Source organism: Panthera pardus, unplaced genomic scaffold, assembly GCF_024362965.1.
Source record: "Panthera pardus isolate Hobbes unplaced genomic scaffold, ASM2436296v1 HiC_scaffold_19, whole genome shotgun sequence".
Taxonomy (NCBI): Eukaryota; Metazoa; Chordata; class Mammalia; order Carnivora; family Felidae; genus Panthera; species Panthera pardus.
Genome location: NW_026526754.1, coordinates 24,987,958 through 25,007,138, shown reverse-complemented (window position 1 = coordinate 25,007,138; position 19,181 = coordinate 24,987,958). Strand labels below are relative to the sequence as shown.

Here is a 19,181-nt window from a genome sequence, read left to right as displayed (position 1 = left end):
CGGTGGCTTCCCTGGTCTTGCCTGGTGCTCTCGGCCCCAGAGCCTCATTCGGTGACTAGAGGGCAGAAGGAGCCATTTAAATGTGAACCAGGGGTGCCTGGCTGGCTCGGTCGGTGGAGCACGTGACTCTTGATCTCAGGGTCATGAGTTCGAGCCCCGTGTTGGGTGTAGAGATGATTTAAAAATAAAATCTTCAAACATGAAATGTCCACCCAGAGATGGTGCTCAGGGCCACCATTGGTGCTACGGGCTCCTGCTGTCCCCCACGTCACTCGGGCCTTTGAAAGCCGACAAATATCACCTGCTGGCCAGTGTCCTGGCAGCTGGTGGTCGGTGTGGGGCCACACTCCTGCCTCCCTCTCCCTGGCTGTTTCCAGGCTGCCTCCCCAGGCAGGGCTGGGTTCTGGGTTGTTCTTCTAAGAAGGTGGGTCTCCCGAGCTTGGAGCCATAGCAGGGCCAGGCACACGAGCCTCCACAACGGTCACTCGGCAGGAGAGTGGTGACAGGCTGGCCACCCCCTAGCTCCTTTGTTAGGAGCCTCTAGCCCCACCCTTCCCTCTTTGACCCCACTGGCCAAGGATGCCGGTTCCAGGGAGCAGGTGTGGTGACGAGTCCCTGCCTCCACCCGAGGACACCTGTGGAGCTGTGCCCCCTCCGCGCAGCCGCGGGAGCCACAGGACAGCGTCCACACGTGGCCTCTCAACCCCCTCCACCCCAGGCCCAGGCCAGATGGGACCACAGAGAATATACCACCGACCAAGGGACTCATGTCCAGGATAGTCTGCCCAGGGGGGAGCATCAGAGTGAACCCTAACAGGGCACGCGGGACACAGGAACCCGTGTCAGCAGACCCCACGGTGTCGGGGAGGGGACGCTCCGGCTCAAGTCCACAGCACGATCGGCCTCCCTTGTACTTTGCGTGAATCCCACGTGCGGCGGGGCTGTCCCACCAGGCCCCCGGGGCTTTCGCGCCACACACACGCTTCAGGCCGAGAGTTCCTGGAAGTCATGGTCTCCCTTCCGCCCTGACCAGCGCAAGGGCCGACCGCCCCCGGAGTCTATCTCCACCACTGCCACACAGAGGGGGGCAGCCCCAGGCCCGGGGCGCCCCCGCGCCTTCATGGTGCACGTTCCCCAGCGCACCCCGTGGCCTAGAAAGCGTCTCTGGACCTACAACCTTCTCTGTCAGGAAGGCAGCCGCGGGAAGGCACTCCTGGGAACTGGCGCGCTTCTCATCCGGGCCTCGCGGGAGCCGATGGCTCAAGCACTGTGCCCACGGCGTCCGTCGGCCGGTCTCCAGTGCGGGCCCAGACAGGATGACCACCGCCTGCACACGGCGGGGACTTGTAGCCCTGTCACTCTTCTCACGCCTGTCCTCGGCGGCCTCCCGGAGTTCCAGAAAGTGCCGTAGCCACCACCTGGTCCCAGGGTGCCGAGCACCCTGGAGAGCTGGGCTCCCTGCCCTGACCTCGCCCAGAGAGGCGTCGTGCTGGACAAAGCGGCCAGTGTGCCAGACCAGCAGAAGAAGGCGCTTCGGCCCCCAAAGACCCACCGCTGGCTCCTTCGGGCCGTGCCTGGAAGTGACTCCAGGCCCTGCAGCTGTTGGCTTCCAGAAAGCCTGATCCAGGGAGCCTGGGACCTGGGACCCGGCAGGCTCCTCCGGGCGCCCCCAGCACGTCCGGCCTGTGGGGCTTGGTGCCTTCGGTGCAAGCCGCAGTGAGGGTTTGAGCTGCCCGCAACGTCCCTCCTGAGGGCCTCCGAGGACAGGCCACCCTCACTGGCCTCTGCCCCTGGCGGCCTGCCGACATGCGGATGCTTGGGGGGTGGGGGGCAGGGGTCCAGACCCTCCCTGTGACAGAGGACCGCCCGTCTCCCAACAACCTGCCGGGACGAGGGGCTGGATCCAGCCTGCGGACAGACAAGAACCTCAAAGAGGAGGTGTGGGGGGGGGGGCAGAGCTGGGAACCCTGCTGAGGACCCCACAGACTGCTCCCCTTGAGGCCCTGGGCACCCTGCTGATGCCGATGCCTGTGTCACACGGAAACAGCTCCTGCGGCCTCACAGACACGTGTGCACACACACGCACACACACAGGCTGTGAGGACACAGCCCAGCCTGCACGTGCACCCCTGCTCGGCCCCCCACTCATTTCCATCCTTCCGCCCCAGCCCCTAGGACCCTTCCCAGCACCCAATCCTCTGGCATGCCCCAAGGCGTTGAGGACTCTACCGCGTGTCCTATAAGTTGTGTGGGAAGGGACAGCATCCCCCCTCAGTGCCCTCATCTCACAGAGGATGTGTCCACCGGACCCCAGGTTAAGAACTACCACCAGCTTTAACAATCAGGCCTCAAAACTAGTTGTGAGTCCCCCTTCGCTGGTTCGATCGGTTGGTCACCGATCCAACCAGACGTTGGGAGGTTGAGTGTTTGGTCTGAGTTTCCACCAGGCCATGAGCTTGGGCAACTTAGGTTGCCCCAGGTCAGGATGTCCCAGCCACGACCCCCCCCCAAAGAACGCTCCATGTACTGATGCAGGGGCTGGTGCTCCCAGGACGAGGGGCCATCTGTCCTGAGCCCCAGCGGTGAGGTCCCGCCGCAAGCAGTGCTCCGAGAGTTTTGGTCCCTGGGGCTTGGGCTTCCTGCACCTGATGGCACCCGAGGGCACGGACGCTAACCCTCCTCCAACCCCCAGGGATGGGCATGCCAGGGGCCGCACTGTTTGGGGGGTTCTCGGTGCTTTTCCATCTAGTCCAACAAGCACTGCGGGACTCCACCGCGCACGTGCCACAGGCAGCCACTGTGCAGGAGCACGGGCTGGCTCCCACCTGGCCCCCCTCTCGGGGTGCGGTCTGACAGGGTGCGGGGCCCTCCGAACTGGGTCACGAAACCAAATCAGCTACAATGTGAGCTCACAATGGAGATACATACATGGAGTCGAGCACTGCTGAATTATTCTTTGTAAGGCAGACAAAAAGAGTAAAGAACACACGCATACAAGGAGACTATCTAAGTAGGATTATAAAATCTGTGGCCCTAGAGGTGCCTACCTTAATTGGAAGCTGCTGCTCAGGCCGCTGATAGAGGCAGGGGGGCGGGGCCGACAGCCTGGCTCTGGGCCAGCTGTCATCCCCAAGGTCCTAGGTGTCCAGGGAAGAGCACAGTGATTTCTTCAGGAAAGAGAGGACTTTGGTCCTTGCAAGTCCTGCTCTGGTTGAAAGAGGGGCAGTTCCGGGAGGCCAGTGGGGAGTGCGTGGGTGGGTGGGCGGATGTGAGGCTTCGCCGGGAGGTAAGGCGGCCAGGATGAGGACAGAAGGACGGGAAGCAAGAATGGGTGGGGACAGCTGCGCCCCTCTCCAGCACTGCACAGGTGTGGACACTGAGGTCCTCCTCTGTGGGTCCTCCTGGGGTCCAGCCCAGACACAACACTGTGAGTCCCAGCCAGTGAGTGTGCATGACTCCAAGGAGGGCTGACAAGGGGGTGGGGTCACTTACTATTGCAACCCCTCCCCCAAAGCTGTTCCAAGGACCCTCGGAATCCCAGGGGCATTTCCGGGATGAGATTAGGAACACGCCAGCTTCCCTAAATAGTGTGAGTAGCTCTCTGGGGATGAGGGAGTGCATCTTGGCTGGTGGCCACACAGTGGGTGACCCGGTGAGGAGGGACAGTGTGGGTGCAGGGCTGGCCCAGGTATCTGCAAGCCTTATCTGTGTCTGGAAGGGGAAAGAAGGAAGAGAAGGTATAAATAGAAAGCTTGCGAGGCCACGGAACAGGTGAATAAGCAGAACGCAGCCACGTGTCCTCTGAAATCCACACACACAACAGCACGGTGCCAGGCTGTGGCCCACAGGAGAGACGCGTGCCTTCCGTCTGCATACCACCTGCCCTCCCGTGCTCTCGCCCAGCAGCAGACAGGGGACACACGTCTCGTGTGTGACTGGCAATATGAGCCTGGGTCCCCATGCCCCCGCTTCCTAACGTCTCAGAGCCTCCATTTTCTCATCTGCAAAACTGTAGGGACCTAAGACACTGTGTGACACGGCCCCGTCCCCCCGCTTCTCCAGAGGTCCCCATCAACTTCACCTCGCCCAAGCCCACAGTCACATGGCACCTGGACCTCAATGGCGCTGCCAGGCAGGCAGGCCGGCCGGCACACAGCCATGGAAAGGCCCCACAGCTGTCGGGGACAGGCTCGGTGCTGCGTCCACTCGCCCAGGGAATGCCCTGTCTGACCCTTGAACTCCTGAAGCGTCCACACCGAAAGGGAGCGTACACTCGGACGTGGCTCGAACGCGTCCTTGCCGCACAGGAGGGACATGGCTGCCCAGGGTCACAGACTGGGCAGAGCGCACGCACTTCCCCCTCTTCGACTAAACTTCCCATGACCGCAGGTCGGAACCCCTTGCAATCCCAGAATTCCAGGCTGTGTCCTTTCTCCCCGCCAAATGAGCCTCCTGGAAGCTTGGGCCACCTCCTGGAGCGCTGTCCCTGGAGGGAAGGAGCCCTCCCCAGCCTTCTTCCCCTGGGAGAGGCCTCTCGCCCCCAGGCCGGCTGACCCCCGCCCCCGGCACCACTATGGCCGGTCAGCTGGGTCGGCTGTGGAGTTCAGGGCTCGTGCTCACCAATCCTACCGTTGCGGGTTTGAGCAGGAGGTGGGGCGAGTGTAGCCAGCTGCGGCAAGGGCTCTGCGTGCGCCTCCACCGCCACCGCCGTGTGGACTGGAGCCCGGCGCGGCTTCCACCCAGCCCTGACCTCCGCCCTTTAGTCCACGGCGAGTGGGTGCGCCAGGCCCCAGGGGCCGGTGTGACTCGCGGCGCGCGCCAGGGCAGTCCCGTGGGGAGGACACGGCGGCCACGCGCTCCCTCCCCCGCGGCCCGCGCACCTGTCCTGGGCGTGGCCCCGCAGCCCCGCCCCGCAGCCCCGCCCCGGCCGCGCCCCGCGCTGGTTGGCCCAGGCGGCGCGCTATGCTAATGAGCCAACCCTCCGGCCACCTGCCGGCTGCGCTGCCCGCGGGCGCCCGGCGGACGCGCAGGGGGACCATGCCGCGCTCCTTCCTGGTGAAAACGCACTCCAGCCACAGGGTCTCCAACTACAGGCAGCTGGAGACGCAGAGAGGTAGGGACTGCCCGGCTCCCCAGCCCCGCCCACGGCTCGGACTCCCGTCCCAGGCCGGGGGAGAGGAGTTACCTCGCCAGCCAGCGGAGCGGGGACGAGACCCCGGGTGGGTGGAGGCCTGCGAGCGCCTGGTCCACGTCGGGGGCCTCGGCCTCGCGTCGGGAAGAGCAGGCGCGGGTTCCCTCCCACTTAAGAGAAGTTTCCAGGCCCCCAGTCAGTCGGGGGGCTCTCCCCCTATGGCCTGGCGCACCCATCCCAGCTAAGGGAACCCTGGAGCCATCTTCCTGGTGCAGGAGGTGTGGGAGGGGTCCCAGGGATGGGTGGGGAGAGAGACGGAGGGAGGCTTGGGGCTGCTGTCCAACGGCTCCTCCAGAGCATCCAGAGGGAAACAGAAGAGACCCGCGGGCTGTGTGTGCCAAGGCCCAGCCCATGAGCCTTCCCTCAGGCGCCTCGGGTGCCTCCTCACCGCTCCGTCGGTCACCTTCCCCCCGTCACCCCTCACCCCAGTGGAGGTTGTTCAGGGCAGGCTGGGCTGAGGGGCTGCAGTCCTCCCCCCTCCCCCCAGGTGGCCCAGGGAGACGCAGGTCCAGGGCTCAGGACTGCCCGTGTCCTGGAGGCACGAGAAGGTCCCGGGACAAAGGCCTCTCGAGAGTGATCAGAGCCATCACCTCACAGCCCCTGAGGTGAAGACCCCCCCTGAGGAACTGCTGGGTAGCTCAGGGGGAGAGGGGAGAAGGGACCCGGAGGAGGCCCAGGAGTGGAGGGCACCCCGGTGATCCTTTCCTTTCCGAGGCCGCTGCCTCCAGGGGGTGCCTTCTAGGACTGGGGTCCCGAACTCTGCATTTTGAAAACAATTTCACAAAATGAAATAGAACGGAAAGCATCCGAATGCATTTTAGATATATACGTGATGGGAAATGGAGTTTATGTGAGCCTGGTTGTTAAAGCTTAACACCTGTTGTTTAGAGCCCAGTCACAGAGTGCACCCCCCACTTTACTCTTTGAACATGAGAGAGTGTCAGAGAGCAGCCCAGCCCTCCAGCACTCTCCGCTTCCTCCGCTCCTCTCCTCCCCCCTTCGGATGAGGGACGAGGCTCCCGCTTGTTGAGGCTCCCAGGATGTTGCCCTAGGATAGACCGAGGGGCTGGGTCTGGGGCCCCTCCCTCTCTCTTTTCAAATAAGTGCCTTTTCAGGCCTCCCCCCAGGGAGCCCCTGAAGCGGAGGGGACTTGAAAGTCTCTCCTCCCAGGAATTTGAGTTACAACAGCCCCAGAGGGTGTGTGGACGCATCTGAAGGGCCAGCAAAAGCACTCGATCAGGGCCACAGGCATAGCCGGCCCTCCCCTGCCCTCCCTCTGGGGTGGCCCCCAGCCCCCAAGACCGGGTTTGGCTCTGGAGCCAGGGTGGTGGCTGAGTCTCAGAGACTTAAGAGAGGTGACTGTTTTTCTCAGTAGAAAGCCCCCAGTGAAGCAGGGTCCTAGGCTCTCTGGGTATCCCAAGCCTCTCTCTCCAGAACTTCCTTGGACTTTGTCTCTTAGCCTGACACTGCCCAGTCCCTCTTTCCAGGAGGACACAAAGTTGGCATGCTGTTTTATAACTGGGGGGATTAGGTTAGGGGTGAGGTCAGGATAGAGCGGAAAGGTGGGAAGTTTCCTTAAGTGTCCCCACTTCTCTATATCCTCACCAACACTTGTAATTGGCTATTTGTAATTCTAGCCATCCTAGTGGGCACGAAGCAGTATCTCGCTGTGGCTTTAATTGGCATTTCCTTGATGGTTAATGATGGCAAGCATCTTTTCTGTGCTTGTTGGCCATTTGTGTAGGGGTGTGTGTGTGTGTGTGTGTATATATATATATATATATATATATATATATATATATATATATTCTTTTTTTTTTTTTTTTTTTTTAAGTAATCTCTATGCCCAGCGTGCGCTTGAACTTGAAACCCTGAGATCAAGAGTCACATGATCTACAGACTGAGCCAGCCAGGCATCCTGCCATTTGTAATTTGTATATCTTGTTTGGAGAAATGTGTATTCAGATCCTTTGCCCATTTTAAAATTATACACACACACACACACACACACATATATATATGTATATATATACACATACACATATATGTGTATATATATACCGTTGAATTGCAAGAATTCTTTGTATATTCTGGATGCCATCGATTTAACAGATACATGATGTGCAAATATTTTCTCCCATTCTGTGGGTTCTTTCTTACCCAAAGCCTTGGCATGAAGGCAGAAATGGGACCAGAGATTTATTTCAACACATCTGGAGTAGGAAATGGGTTGGGGGCTGTTTGGAGATTTGGGGCTCGGGGAAAAGGCAGAGCGTACCCCTACGTGCCAGACTGTTTACCCTGGGGCCCTGCCGCTCATCTGGTCTGGTACAGGCATGCTGGCCCACGAATCCGGGAGCCACGGCCTGGGGACAGGCTGCCCCTGGGGGCCGTGTGGCACCACCGGGGACAGCCATCCAGCCACCCGGGAGCGTTGGCACTCACGTCACCATGGGCGGGGGGTGATGGGGGTGACGGGAGGCTAATCAGTTGTCTTCACGTGGCCCACCGCCAAATGTCTACTCTGAATTCGCGCCTGCGGGAGGCTGGTGAGGCTTTGCTGTGAGCTGGGCCTGAGGCGGGGAGGGGGTCAGGGAGGCCTGTCCTGCCGGGCCAGTAGGGGGGCCTCCGTCAGCCCGTGAGAACTATTCTGGGATCCTGTAAGACATTTCCTTTGCTTTTAAAGAGGAACTGAGGGGGCGCCTGGGTGGCTCAGTTCGTTGGGCATCTGACTCTTGATTTCGGCTCAGGGCAACTCAGGTTGCGGAGTTCGAGCCCCCCATCTGGCTCTCTGCTCTCAGCTTGGAGCGGCTTCAGATCCTCTGCCCCCCTCCCTCTGCCCCTCCCCCGCTCGCGCTGTCTCAAAAATAAACATTTAGAAAAATCATAACAATAAAGAACTGAGGCCCCTCCTCTAAGACCCTGTGGTCACTTCCCGCGCTGACACTGGCCTCGCCAGCCCTTCCCCTTCGTGCAGAACTGCTGATGACCTAGAACACAGGCTTGCGGCTGCACCAAGAAGGGCAAGTCTGAGGACAGAGTGTGGGGGCTCATGTCCACTTTCACGCTCTCTCTCTCCCTCCTCCCTTCTAGAAATTAATGGCCCCTGTTCTGCCTGCAGGGGGCTGGCGGTGCCCCTCCTCCTCCCAGACAAGGAGGCCTCTTCCACCCCTGGCGACCCTCCCCTGCCGTGGGACCGCACCTCTGCCGTCTGCCCCATCTCCCTGCCCCTTCCGCGTACTGAGGAAGCTCGGGGGGCCTCCAGGCCAGACCCCCTGGAAGGCAGCCGGGCGGACCTCTGGAGCGGCCGGGCCCCCAGCGAGCCCCTCAAAGACAGCCTGAACCACCTCAACCTGCCCCCGCTGCGGGTTCCGCCCACGCGGTGGCCCCCGATCCCGGGCCCGGACGGGGGCCAGGCTCCAGACAGACTCCAGGCGGCCCCGGGGGGCCTCGGGCGCCCGCACTGCCACAAGCCCTGCCACCTGCGGGCGCCCCGCTGCTTCACCTGCAGGTTCTGTGACAAGGAGTACGCCAGCCTGGGCGCCCTCAAGATGCACATCCGCACACACACGCTGCCCTGCCTCTGCTCTGTCTGCGGCAAGGCCTTCTCCAGGCCCTGGCTGCTGCAGGGCCACATCCGGACCCACACAGGTGGGTCTGTGGGCAGGAGGGCCCCGGGCAGGGGTGAGGGCGGGACCTGGAGGTCAGGCAGGGAGGGAGGCCTTGTAAACAAGAGGAGGGACGGCCACACGGCTCCTGCTTCCCTGCGTGCCGGTTTCCAAAGTCCCACAAACCAGAGGCTCAAACATCAAAAATGCCCTCCGTCCCAGCTCCTGAGGCCGGAGTCTGAAATCCAGGTGTCGCAGGGCCGCGCTCCCTCCAGAGGCGGCAGGGGACGGTCCTTCCTGCCCCGTCCACCTCCCGGGGGCTCCAGGCGTCCGTGCGCCCCTACCCCCGTCCTCACATGGCCTCTCCCCTGTGTGTTTGTGTCCCAACCTCCCTCTGTTGTAAGGACACCAGTCCCACTGGACCAGGGCCCGCGTGCTCCAGTGTGACCCCATCTTAACCCGATGACATGTGCAAAGACCCTATTTTCCAAGTGAGGTCACCCTCACAGGTACTGGGGATTAGGACGTGGACGGATCTTTTTTGAGAGACACAATTCAAGCCCTACCACCTGGCAAAGCGCAGGCTGCTCGGGGCCGTAGACAGTCTGACTTCCCATGTTGCGCGCCCTTCCTGAGCTCTGGAGCAGCAGGAGCGGCACAGGGAGAAAGGCCTGGCCTTTGGTGGCAACCACGGGGGTCACACGGACGAAGGGCACAGACGAGGACTGGGTCTTGACTGGGGGCTGGGACCCCAGGGGCAAACCCATCCCTGGTGAGAGCGCACCAGAGCCCTGCGCTCAGACCTGAAGGAGGCCTGGGGGCCTCAGCACGTTGTCCGTACATCAGCCACCGCTGCCCAAAGGAGCGGAGGCGGGCTGCCTGCCGCAGGGCGGCTGGGGGTTGAACCACACCTCGCCCCGGCCCGCCAGGAGAGGGACAGGTGGGCACAGAGAGACCGAAGCCCAGGGATAAGGCTCACCGGGCTGAGGCCCACGGCTGAACACACGCCCCCGTCACTGGAGCCTCCCCAGCCCTGAGCCAGGGCTCCGTAAGTAGGACTCTTCTGAGTCACACCCGGGGGAGGCTGGAAAGAAGGGTTTTGCGGGAGCCTTTCTCCGGGCTGAAATTCCAGCCGGTTTTCCTCCGCTCCCCCCCAGGGATGTCTCTGAGCGTCCCACATCACACCGCCAGGGGCTCAGTGCTCCTGGTCTGAGGGCCCAGAGGGTGGGAGGCCCTGCAGGAGGCTGGCCTGGGGAGGGAATGTGCCTGGGCGTTGGGCAGCAGGGACGCCCTGGGCCCAGGGGGACTGCACGCTGGTGTTTCTCAGGATTCTATTGGGTGTACGACTGGAAGTCACTGCACGTGGGCGGAAGAGAACAGGTGACCTTTAAGGATCTTTTTACACTTGTTAAGGTTGTCCTGGGGGCCCAGCTCCCAACAGAAGGGCTTTGTCCAAATCCCTGGTCGCCCTGATTGGAGGCGGCCCAGAGGACACAAGGGTCTTAAGCTGTTCCGAAATGCCTGCCTCCATCGTAAGGGCCGGGGCTCGCCTTCCCGGTAGAGTCTGCAGGGGCCCAGCTGCTTTCCACCAGCGGCCTTCCGTGGGCAGGGACAGCTGAGGGCTCCCAGTGCTGCTCAGGACCAGATCTGGGCAAAGGGCCCCAAGGGCTCTGGCAGGAACAGAAAGATCTAGCAAAGACCCACGCTAGCTCTTTCCCCTTGGAGAGGGCTTTAGATGCCGCAGTCCTGCCCAGGGGTGACATCCCACCCTGTCCCCAGGCAGCTCTGAGCCTGACCGTGGATGTGGACCTCGTGGCCCTAGGGTTTCCTTCCTCCCGGGGCAGGTGCCGGCCCCCCCCCTGCCACGTATCTCCTGGGGAAGGGTGAGGGGAGACCGATGCGTCAGAAGTGCCGTGAGCATTTGGAGGAGGCGGAGGGGCTTATACGTCGATAAGCAGGGACGGCGGGGGGTTGGGGACGGGGGGCTCGGCCACCTCCTGGGGCGGACCAGACGGACACTCACCCGGCGCCCTCCCGCCCCCAGGTGAGAAGCCGTACACCTGCTCACACTGCGGCAGGGCCTTCGCCGACCGCTCCAATCTCCGGGCCCACCTGCAGACACACTCGGACACCAAGAAATACCAGTGCAAGAGCTGCGCCAGGACCTTCTCCCGCATGTCGCTCCTGGCGCGGCACGAGGAGTCTGGCTGCCGCCGCGGCCCCTGACGGGTGCGGGCTCAGTGCCGGCGGGAGGGACAGGACCTCACCCCTCTCGGCACCCGTGATGCCCAGCGAGCCCGGCCCCACGCTCGCTCGGCGGGTGCCTCCTCTCCCCGCCGGCCACCCACTTCCGTCCAGGGCCAGAGCCGCCCGCGGGCTGTCAGGGCGACTGAGGGAAGACCGTCACGGCGACGTGAGCCACCATTCCCTGACTTGCCCTGGTTTCCGGTTCTCTTCTCCCAAGAGAAAAGGCCGCTGGGGGTGGCTGCCAGCTGGGCCAGCTCCTGCCACTCGGCCTTCGTGGGCACGGCTACCACAGGCTCACCTCCGCCTGCCTGCGCGCACACACGCGGCACTGGGTGTCCCGACACAGAGCCAGGGCCCCGTCCCCAAGCACAGGGCAGTGAGGAGCCTGGCACCCCTGCCGGTCACGTCCTCTGAGACCCCGAGTCCTGCCTGGCGCCCTGGGTCTGCGGAAGAGGCCGAGCCCGGAGTAATTACCCAGATTCCTGGGTAATTTGGGCCTCTGGCCACGGAGCAAGGGGGGCAAAGTGTAGGGACGGGGAGCGGGGAGGTGGGTGGCGACACTCCAAGCAGGTGAGCAGGGCCACCTTCTTTGGGAACAAGGAGACCGGAAATGGGGACAGCCTTATACAGGGAGGGAGAGCGGCCGTGGGGCGTAGATACGCCGGGGGTGAGGCTGTGAGGGCAGAGCTGGGGAGAGTGAGGCCCAGGGAAGAGGCCAGCCCGGGGCCGTGTGTGTCCGCGTCGGCAGGGTGCTCACAAGAGAACCCAGTCCTGGGTCTGCACATGTCTCCGCCGAGACCACCGTGTCACCGGGGGACTGTGTCCACAACCGCCCGTGGCACCGTCGCCCCTTCTCTGCCCGCCCTCTCCCGAGGCCATAGGCGTCCACAGTGGAGGGAGTGGGTGCCACCTGAGACACATGCCTCCTGAACCGACTCAGCAGCCAACAGGAGTCCCCTCCCCAGCATCCTGCCCCCGAGTGCGGCCTCTGCCCACCCCCAGACCCCCGGGATGTCACCTGCTGGGCTGGGCCTCAATCTTGCCAGTGTGTCTTAGCATCTTCAGCCTGCCCTGGAGGGCAGCCTGAGTCTAATGGGGACTGACTGAGTTCCTGATGCCCGGAGGCGACAGCCGCCCCACTTCTGGCCCAGGCTGAGGGACAAAGTTAGGCTCCTGTTCCTGGCCCTGAGTGGGGGCCACAGGGCAAGCGGCAGAGGCCGCGTGTCGGCCCTGGGCCTCGCAGACCCACTGAAGCACATTCACCAGCCTGCTGCTGGGCCACGCGGCACCTGTAGATCCTGCCCGAGGCTCCTCGGGGTGAAAGGGCCTGCGTGGCTGGTTTGATAACGGCCATCGGAGGGGCCTTGGGGACATCCCAGAGGAAACCTGACCGTGACGTGGGGCTTCTCTGGACCAAGGGTGACCTCGATGAAACTGGCCACCCAGGAGGGCCGTGGCTCCGGCATACAGAACAGATCAGCGGGTGCAGTGAAGACGTTTGCTGGGGAAGCCACGCTCACATTCCCAGGCCTGCACCTGGCCTCCCCTCTGCGGGGACCTGCCATCCCTCGAGGGACAGACAGTGCGAACCAGACGCTTAGCTGATAGGTCAGCGTGCTGTGACTCCCATAACAAAGCCCCACGCACCACGAGGCTTAAACCACAGAGATGTACTCCCACACTCTGGGGGCCAGAAGTCAGGGCCCCAGTTGCCACAGGGCTGGTCCCCTCGGGGGCCGGCCTCTCTCTCTCCCTCTCTCTCTCTCTCTCTCTCTGTCTTGGCTCCTGCTGGTTTGTGGGCATCTTTGATGTTCCTTGGCTGGTGGACACATCACACTTCTCTGCCTCCACCTCCCATGGCTTCTCCCTGCGTATGTGTCTGTCTCTGTGTCCAAATTTCCTCAGTCTGTGCAGACACCAGTCCTGCGGGGTTAGGACCCCCCTTAATGGCCCCATCTTAACTCGATTACCTGAAAAAACCCTGATTCCAAATAGGGTCCGGATTTCAACATTTGAACCCGCAGAGGGGAGGACACCATCCTCTCCCAACAGTTGATGTGAACACAGTTTGCCAAGAGATGCCCAGTGGGTCCCTGTGCTTGGGCTGAAGGATGAAGGACAGCAGAGTGGATTCCTCTGTCCCCTTGGTCCCCAAAGGATCAAGGGGGGCGGTCAATTTTAACTGACGGGCCCACCGGCAAACACCTCCTGTGCCTGTTCCCGCTTCCTGTCCATCATCCCAACCAGGGGCCCTGCCATAGCAGGGTGGTCCTCCCTCCCATCGGTCTCCCGAAGAGCTGGGCTCCTCTGTTGAGTGGGTCAAGCCCGCGTTCTGGCCCATATCCGGCCATCTCACAGGAGGGCTTTTTTTTTTTTTTTTTTAAATAGCATCCAGATGCCCAAAGGAAGCTATATTGTAAATTGTGTTCTATTCCTGGGCCCTGATAGCTAAATGAGGCGATGCACCTGTTGGGTATGAAGGGAGGGAATTTCACAGCCCTAAAATAAAGTCAAATGCTTGCCCTTCTGTGCCGGCCCGTGGAAAATGCTCTTATATTTATATCTGGACTGGCAGAGGGCAGGGTGGTGGAGGCCAGGTTGGCAGAGAGGGTGAAGAAAGGCCGAGCACCTGCCAGGGAGCTGATGGAGAATGAATGGGGGAGACGGTCCACCAGGGGCGGGGCGGCTGCAGTCAGACCCCAGGGAGGCCACCTGCCCAGCTGCCTGGCCGCTCAGGGTTCCCAGCTCCCCCCTCACCTTTTTCCATGCTATTTTGCCTGGTCATCAGAATTCACCTGGGACGCCCCTTTAGATAGAAGTTGGCTTTCTGGAGCCCTCTCCCAACACCTACAGAACAGGAGTCGGCAGGAGGCCTATCCCTGGGTGAAGGTGGATGACTGGTTCTTTTCTCAGGGTGCTGCTATTTGGGTCCCTCCCACCTACAGGCCATCTTTTTTCCATCCAAACTCTACTGACCACATTTCTACTCGTCACCCTAAAGAAGGCCTTTCGGTCCTGGTCCAGCACATTGTTGGGTCCTCCCTCCAAGGTGGGAGGAGGGACCAGAGGTCCCGGGGCCCGAGGAGCTGGGAGCAGGTGCCACAGCTGCAGCCTGGTTACGTCTGGTGAAGGCAGAAACCTAAGAGACGAGTGAGGATGCGGGACACGAGGAAAATCACGTAACCAGCCCTCCAAGGTTGAGGACCCCATCTTTTGTCACGACAGCTGCACCCGGAGGGCGGTGTGAGGGCCACAGCAGGGTCAGCACCAGATACCCAGCAAGGAAAACCACTGTTTTCGGACTCAGATGCCAGCACCCAGCCGCTGCGAGCTCAGGTCCTAGAAACAGGTGCGAGAGGGACACTAGGTCTCCGGTGGCCCTACCCTGGCCCCACTCCCAGCTGAAAGAAACCTCTCTCCTGAAAGCTACAGACACACTAAGGTTACACCCTCCCTTCCAAAAGCCCAGAGGGCTCCATAAATATCATTTTGGCGCAGAATATTCTGGGGAGGGGGGGGGTTCTCTGGAAGTTTGAAAATAGCCCGCGTGTTACTATCTTTATTCAGAGAACCCACTCCTGGCCTCCACTCGGTGGCTAAGTATAGCTCCCTGGCAAAGTTCAATGGAACAAAAGTTTCCAGGCCTTCATCACTTGCAGATGGCCTGACATTCAGGGACACAGCTCAGCCAAGACTCAGAGAGGCTCCGAGGAGCCTGGGAGGACGCCGGCTGCTGGCCGCACCTTCTTGCTCCCGAGTGGGGGAGTGTGCGGGACTCTCCGGCCATCGGGGGGTCCTGGCCTGGTCCCGAAGGAGGGGTTCTGATCCCAGCTGAGTCAGTCCCACTAGAAAGCCTTGGCTTCCACTGCTTTAAAAAAAGGAATCCTGTTAAACCTATTTCAGAATTCAGGGGAGTGCCAAATACACATTAAAAAAAAAAAAAAAAAAAAGACACTTCGGATGCTTAAAATAAAATAGAATAGCTAACTTTAGAGAAACTGCCCACCTTTACCTCCTCTTAGAATCTGTGTGCATTTCCTGACCACCGAGTTCTGGCTCCAGTCTCCCCTCCCAGCTGCCCGCCCAGCCCACTGAGCCCCTGGGATCGTCCTCAGGGCCCAGGAGACGCTGGGCAGGGCTCAGGTACACAGTGGGGCCGAGGGCGGGAGGGCTGGGGGCAGAGGTTCGGGGTCCGTCTTGGCGGCTGGGTGCGGGTGTCTCTGGTATGTGCAAAACCTGGAGGCTGCCTTCCCACACGACCTCCGTCAGTGCTGCGCCCCCCCACCCCCAGGCTGACCGGAGGGCATCCGTCCCCTCCCCCTCCCCACACCTCTGCGCCATGGGCCCCTCTTCCGTTCTCCTGCAAGGATGCACCCTCCCCGGGTCCTGAAGGAAGACGCACAATCACTTGTTTTGCCTGCTGAGCTCAGACACGCCAGCCCCTCTCCTTCCCTGGCCGTGGGCCTGGGCCCAGGACACATGTGACACAGATTTCAGAAATGGGAGTCTCGGGGGCCGCCTGGGGGGCTCAGTCGGTGGAGCGTCTGACTCTTGACTCCAGCTCAGGTCATGATCTCACAGTTCGTGGGTTTGAGCCCTACGTCAGGCTCTGCGCTGACAGCTGGGACCCTACTTGGGACTCTCTCTCTCTCTCTCTCTCTCTCTCTCTCTGTCTCTCCTCCACTCATAATCTCTCTCTCTCTCGAAAATAAGTAAATAGATATTTTAAAAAATTAACAAAAAAGAAATGAGAGTCTGTAAGGAGGGCAGTCCTGGAGCCACAGGTCCCTCTGTCTGCACACGACCTTGGGAATGCCAGTGTCCCACATCGGCCAAAGAGAGTCTGGGATCGAGGACTGTCCCGGGCCGGATCCCGCTGCCAGCCCCTTTGCTGGGCGTCGGATGAGCTGTGGCTCCCTGTCGCTACCTTGGTGACGGCTGTCTCCCTCCTGCTCTCGCAGAACACGCCCCTGTGCCGACAGTACATAAGTGCCCTGCAGACCTGCCCTCTGCAAGGCGCACGTGGGGCTGGCGTCACCGCCCCGGTGCCCGGGCACGTCACCTCCACCCGCTCACGATACGGCCGAGCACCGGCCTGGGTCTGACTAAGTGCCAGCGTCCGGGTCCCTGTAACATTCTCAGTGAAGAAATGAGAAGTGTCCACAGAGCGCCTCGCTCCCACTGGGGCGCGAAGGTCCCCTCTGGGAGGGCGTGCTCACGGGACACCCACGGGGGCCCAGGCCAGGCACCTGCAGGCGTCTTCGCCAAGCAGAACCTGGTGAGAGTGACGGTCCTTCTCGGCCACGGTAATATTAACACTTTTAAGAGACGACGACAATTCTAGAAGCCTTTCATCTTTGGGCAGCTTTCCAAGATTGAAGCCTTTTCTGACGAGAACATCATTTTTTTACTTATACAATGAAACGCCAACATGTGGAAGTTCTGGATAAATCAGCAAACCGGTATCTTCCCCTTGACCTGTGAGGAGGCTACACGGTCTGGCCTGGGCCGCAGACCCCGGGCAGGAGACGGTCTCGGTGGAACGGACGCGGGAAGCGTTCGCACGACGGCGGCCGTCACGTGCCAATCACAGCCACGCTGGAGGCAGTGCCACAGGCTGAGGTCTGGCGTGCCACCAGAGACGAGCCACGGGCGCTGTTCGGGCGCGTTTGCAGCGCTGTGCAGGGACGCGCACACCCCAAGCCACGCACCGTGGCGGCGACAGGGACAGCCGGGAGACCAGACACCCAGATCTGCAAACATGCGGAGCGACGCCACCCTCCCACAACTTTGTTTCAGGAGACAGTGGTTTTTCACCCAAATATGTTAGCACGTGACGGGCTTATCGACGATTTTAAATGAACGGACACAGCAAATCTTTAACGCAACGCCAGTTTTAATCCCTAACATGCACCCCACACACGAACAGCCCACGGGTGCTTTGCTGGCCTGGAGCGCAGAAGCGCTGGGACACGAGGCTGGAGAACACGCGCCGCGTGGCCTTCCGGGACAGACACAAACGGCCGGTGGCGCACACGCCCTGGGCCGGGCGCGGTGAGAGCCTCCGCTCTGCTGCACGGGTGACGTTCAGGGGCCACCTGGGGCAACTGAGACCACCTGTGTTTTCTGCCTTTGCCCACGGACTCCGGAAACAAATCCCTGCGGCCACGTGACTCCATCCCACGCGTGCAGAGTGAGAGACCGCCCCGGGTCCGCCCCGAGGGAGTCCCTGCCCCCTGGCCCCCTCCCCCACTCCCCTGCCACACCTTCCTCCAGCCTGGCCGGCTCCCACAGCCTCAAGTTCAAGACCACGACCCTTGGCAGCGCGTGGGAGGCCACCTTCTCCCACAGGCGCCACCCTACGGGGGCGGCTCGGCGCCCCGCATGGCTGGCCTGTATCTGATCACAACAGGTGCCTGACAATCTTCAAAGGAGGAGGGGACAGACGGGGACAGCAGGGCGTGGCTCGTCTAAACCAGGCTTTGCTTCTTTTCATGAATTAATTTTTAATTTACATCCAAGCTAGTTAGCATATAGTGCGGTAATGATACAGGAGTAGACCCAGCGATTCATCCCCTACGTGTGACGCCCAGTGCTCACCCCGAGCGCCCTCCTCGATGGCCCTTGCCCATTTAGCCCTGCCCCCTCCCCTCCAGCAACCCTGTCTGTTCTCTGTATTTAAGAGTCTCTGATGTTTCGTCCCCCTCCATTTTTATATTGTTTTTTTCTTCCCTTCCCTTATGTTCATCTGTTCTGTATCTTAAATTCCACGAGCGAAGTCATAGGATGTCTGTCTTTCTCTAATTTCGCTTAACATAATACCCTCTAGGGGCGCCTGGGTGGCTCAGTCGGTTGGGCATCTGACTTCAGCTCAGGTCATGATCTCACAGGTCGAGGGTTCGAGACCCACGTCAGGCTCTGTGCTGTCGGCTCGGAGCCTAGAGCCTGCTTCTGATCCTGTGTCTCCCTGTTTCTCTGCCTCTACCCTGCTCACACTCTGTCACTGTCTCTCAAAATTAAATAAATGGGAAAAAAAATTAAAAAACAAAAACAAAACAAAACAACATAATACCCTCAGTTCCACCCATGTAGTTGCAAATGGCAAGATCTCATTCTTTTCGATTGCCAAGTAATACTCCATTGTCTATATATACCACATGTCCTTTATCCATTCATCCATCGAGGGACATTTGGGCTCTTTCCATACTTTGGCTGTTGTTGAAACTGCTGCTACAAACATGGGGGTGCATGTGTCCCTTCGGAACAGCACACCTGTATCCCTTGGGTAAATGCCTAGTCGTGCAATTGCTGGGTCGTTGGGTAGTTCTATTTTTAATTTTTTGAGGAAACTCCACACTGTTTTCCAGAGCAGCTGCACCAGTTTGCATTACCTCCAGCAGTGCAATAATCCAGGCTTTATTTGCCGTTTTCTTCAGTCCATTTCTGGGGCTTATTTCACCCTCGTGGCCTTTTCTCGGCCCTGGAAAAGAACCCGCTGTCTTCAGCACAAACCTGACGACCGTGATCGGCCCCAGGCTGCTGTGCTCATCCGGGCTGGCGGAGGCACAGGACAGTGCGGGAGGCTGGAAGCCAGGGAGGAGGCTGTGTGTCTCACTCACTGATTGAACCACGCAAATGCTTTCTTCTGAGCGGTGGCGGCACCCACGTGAGCGGTTTGGGACTAATGATGACGACTGCTCACCGTGGACTGACAGGGCCCTTCCAAGGGCTTTGTCCTCCACCAGGGAGCAGTCAGCTTACGCCTCTCCTGCAAGCGAGGAAACAGAAGCCCAGAGAGGTTACGCGGTGTGTCTAACGTCACACAGCACGTCGGTGGAAGGCTGGGATTTAAGTCCAGGCGCACTGGCTTCATGGTCTGTGATCTTACACCATATTGCTACTCAGTAAGAAATTCTGGGCTCTCCTCTCTTGGAAATCAGAAATAGGGTGGCAGATTAGGAGGGCAGAGGGTCTTTTACACTGGGACACAGGCCTGGGTGAGATGGTCAGAGGGCCAGGAGCATGTGCAGGAAGGGGAGCCGCCTGGGGGTTCTGCGACCAGAGTGTGGGACCCCGGGTTCTCCTCACCCCTGCCGAGGGGAAGCGAAGAGGCAGCAAAGCCGTGTGAGGACAGC

At 60.7% G+C, this 19,181-nt stretch overlaps 1 protein-coding gene across 1 annotated transcript; it reads left to right on the top strand.

Annotated features, from left to right (window-relative positions):
• The first annotated feature begins 4,939 nt into the window (after positions 1-4,939).
• On the top strand, positions 4,940-11,658 carry SNAI3 (snail family transcriptional repressor 3). The gene is made up of 3 exons (XM_019412945.2): positions 4,940-5,113; positions 8,285-8,842; positions 10,844-11,658. Exons 1-3 carry the CDS (start codon positions 4,963-4,965, stop codon positions 11,023-11,025), a joined length of 891 nt encoding a protein of 296 aa, XP_019268490.2. The 5' UTR covers positions 4,940-4,962; the 3' UTR covers positions 11,026-11,658.
• Positions 11,659-19,181: the final 7,523 nt, after the last annotated feature.

Bases quoted from the DNA above. Each gene is read 5' to 3' on its own strand.
- SNAI3 (XM_019412945.2), top strand. From the start codon at position 4,963: ATGCTAATGAGCCAACCCTCCGGCCACCTGCCGGCTGCGCTGCCCGCG. The intron at 5,114-8,284 runs GTAGGGACTGCC...CCTCCCTTCTAG, and splicing joins GCAGCTGGAGACGCAGAGAG to AAATTAATGGCCCCTGTTCT. The intron at 8,843-10,843 runs GTGGGTCTGTGG...TCCCGCCCCCAG, and splicing joins CCACATCCGGACCCACACAG to GTGAGAAGCCGTACACCTGC.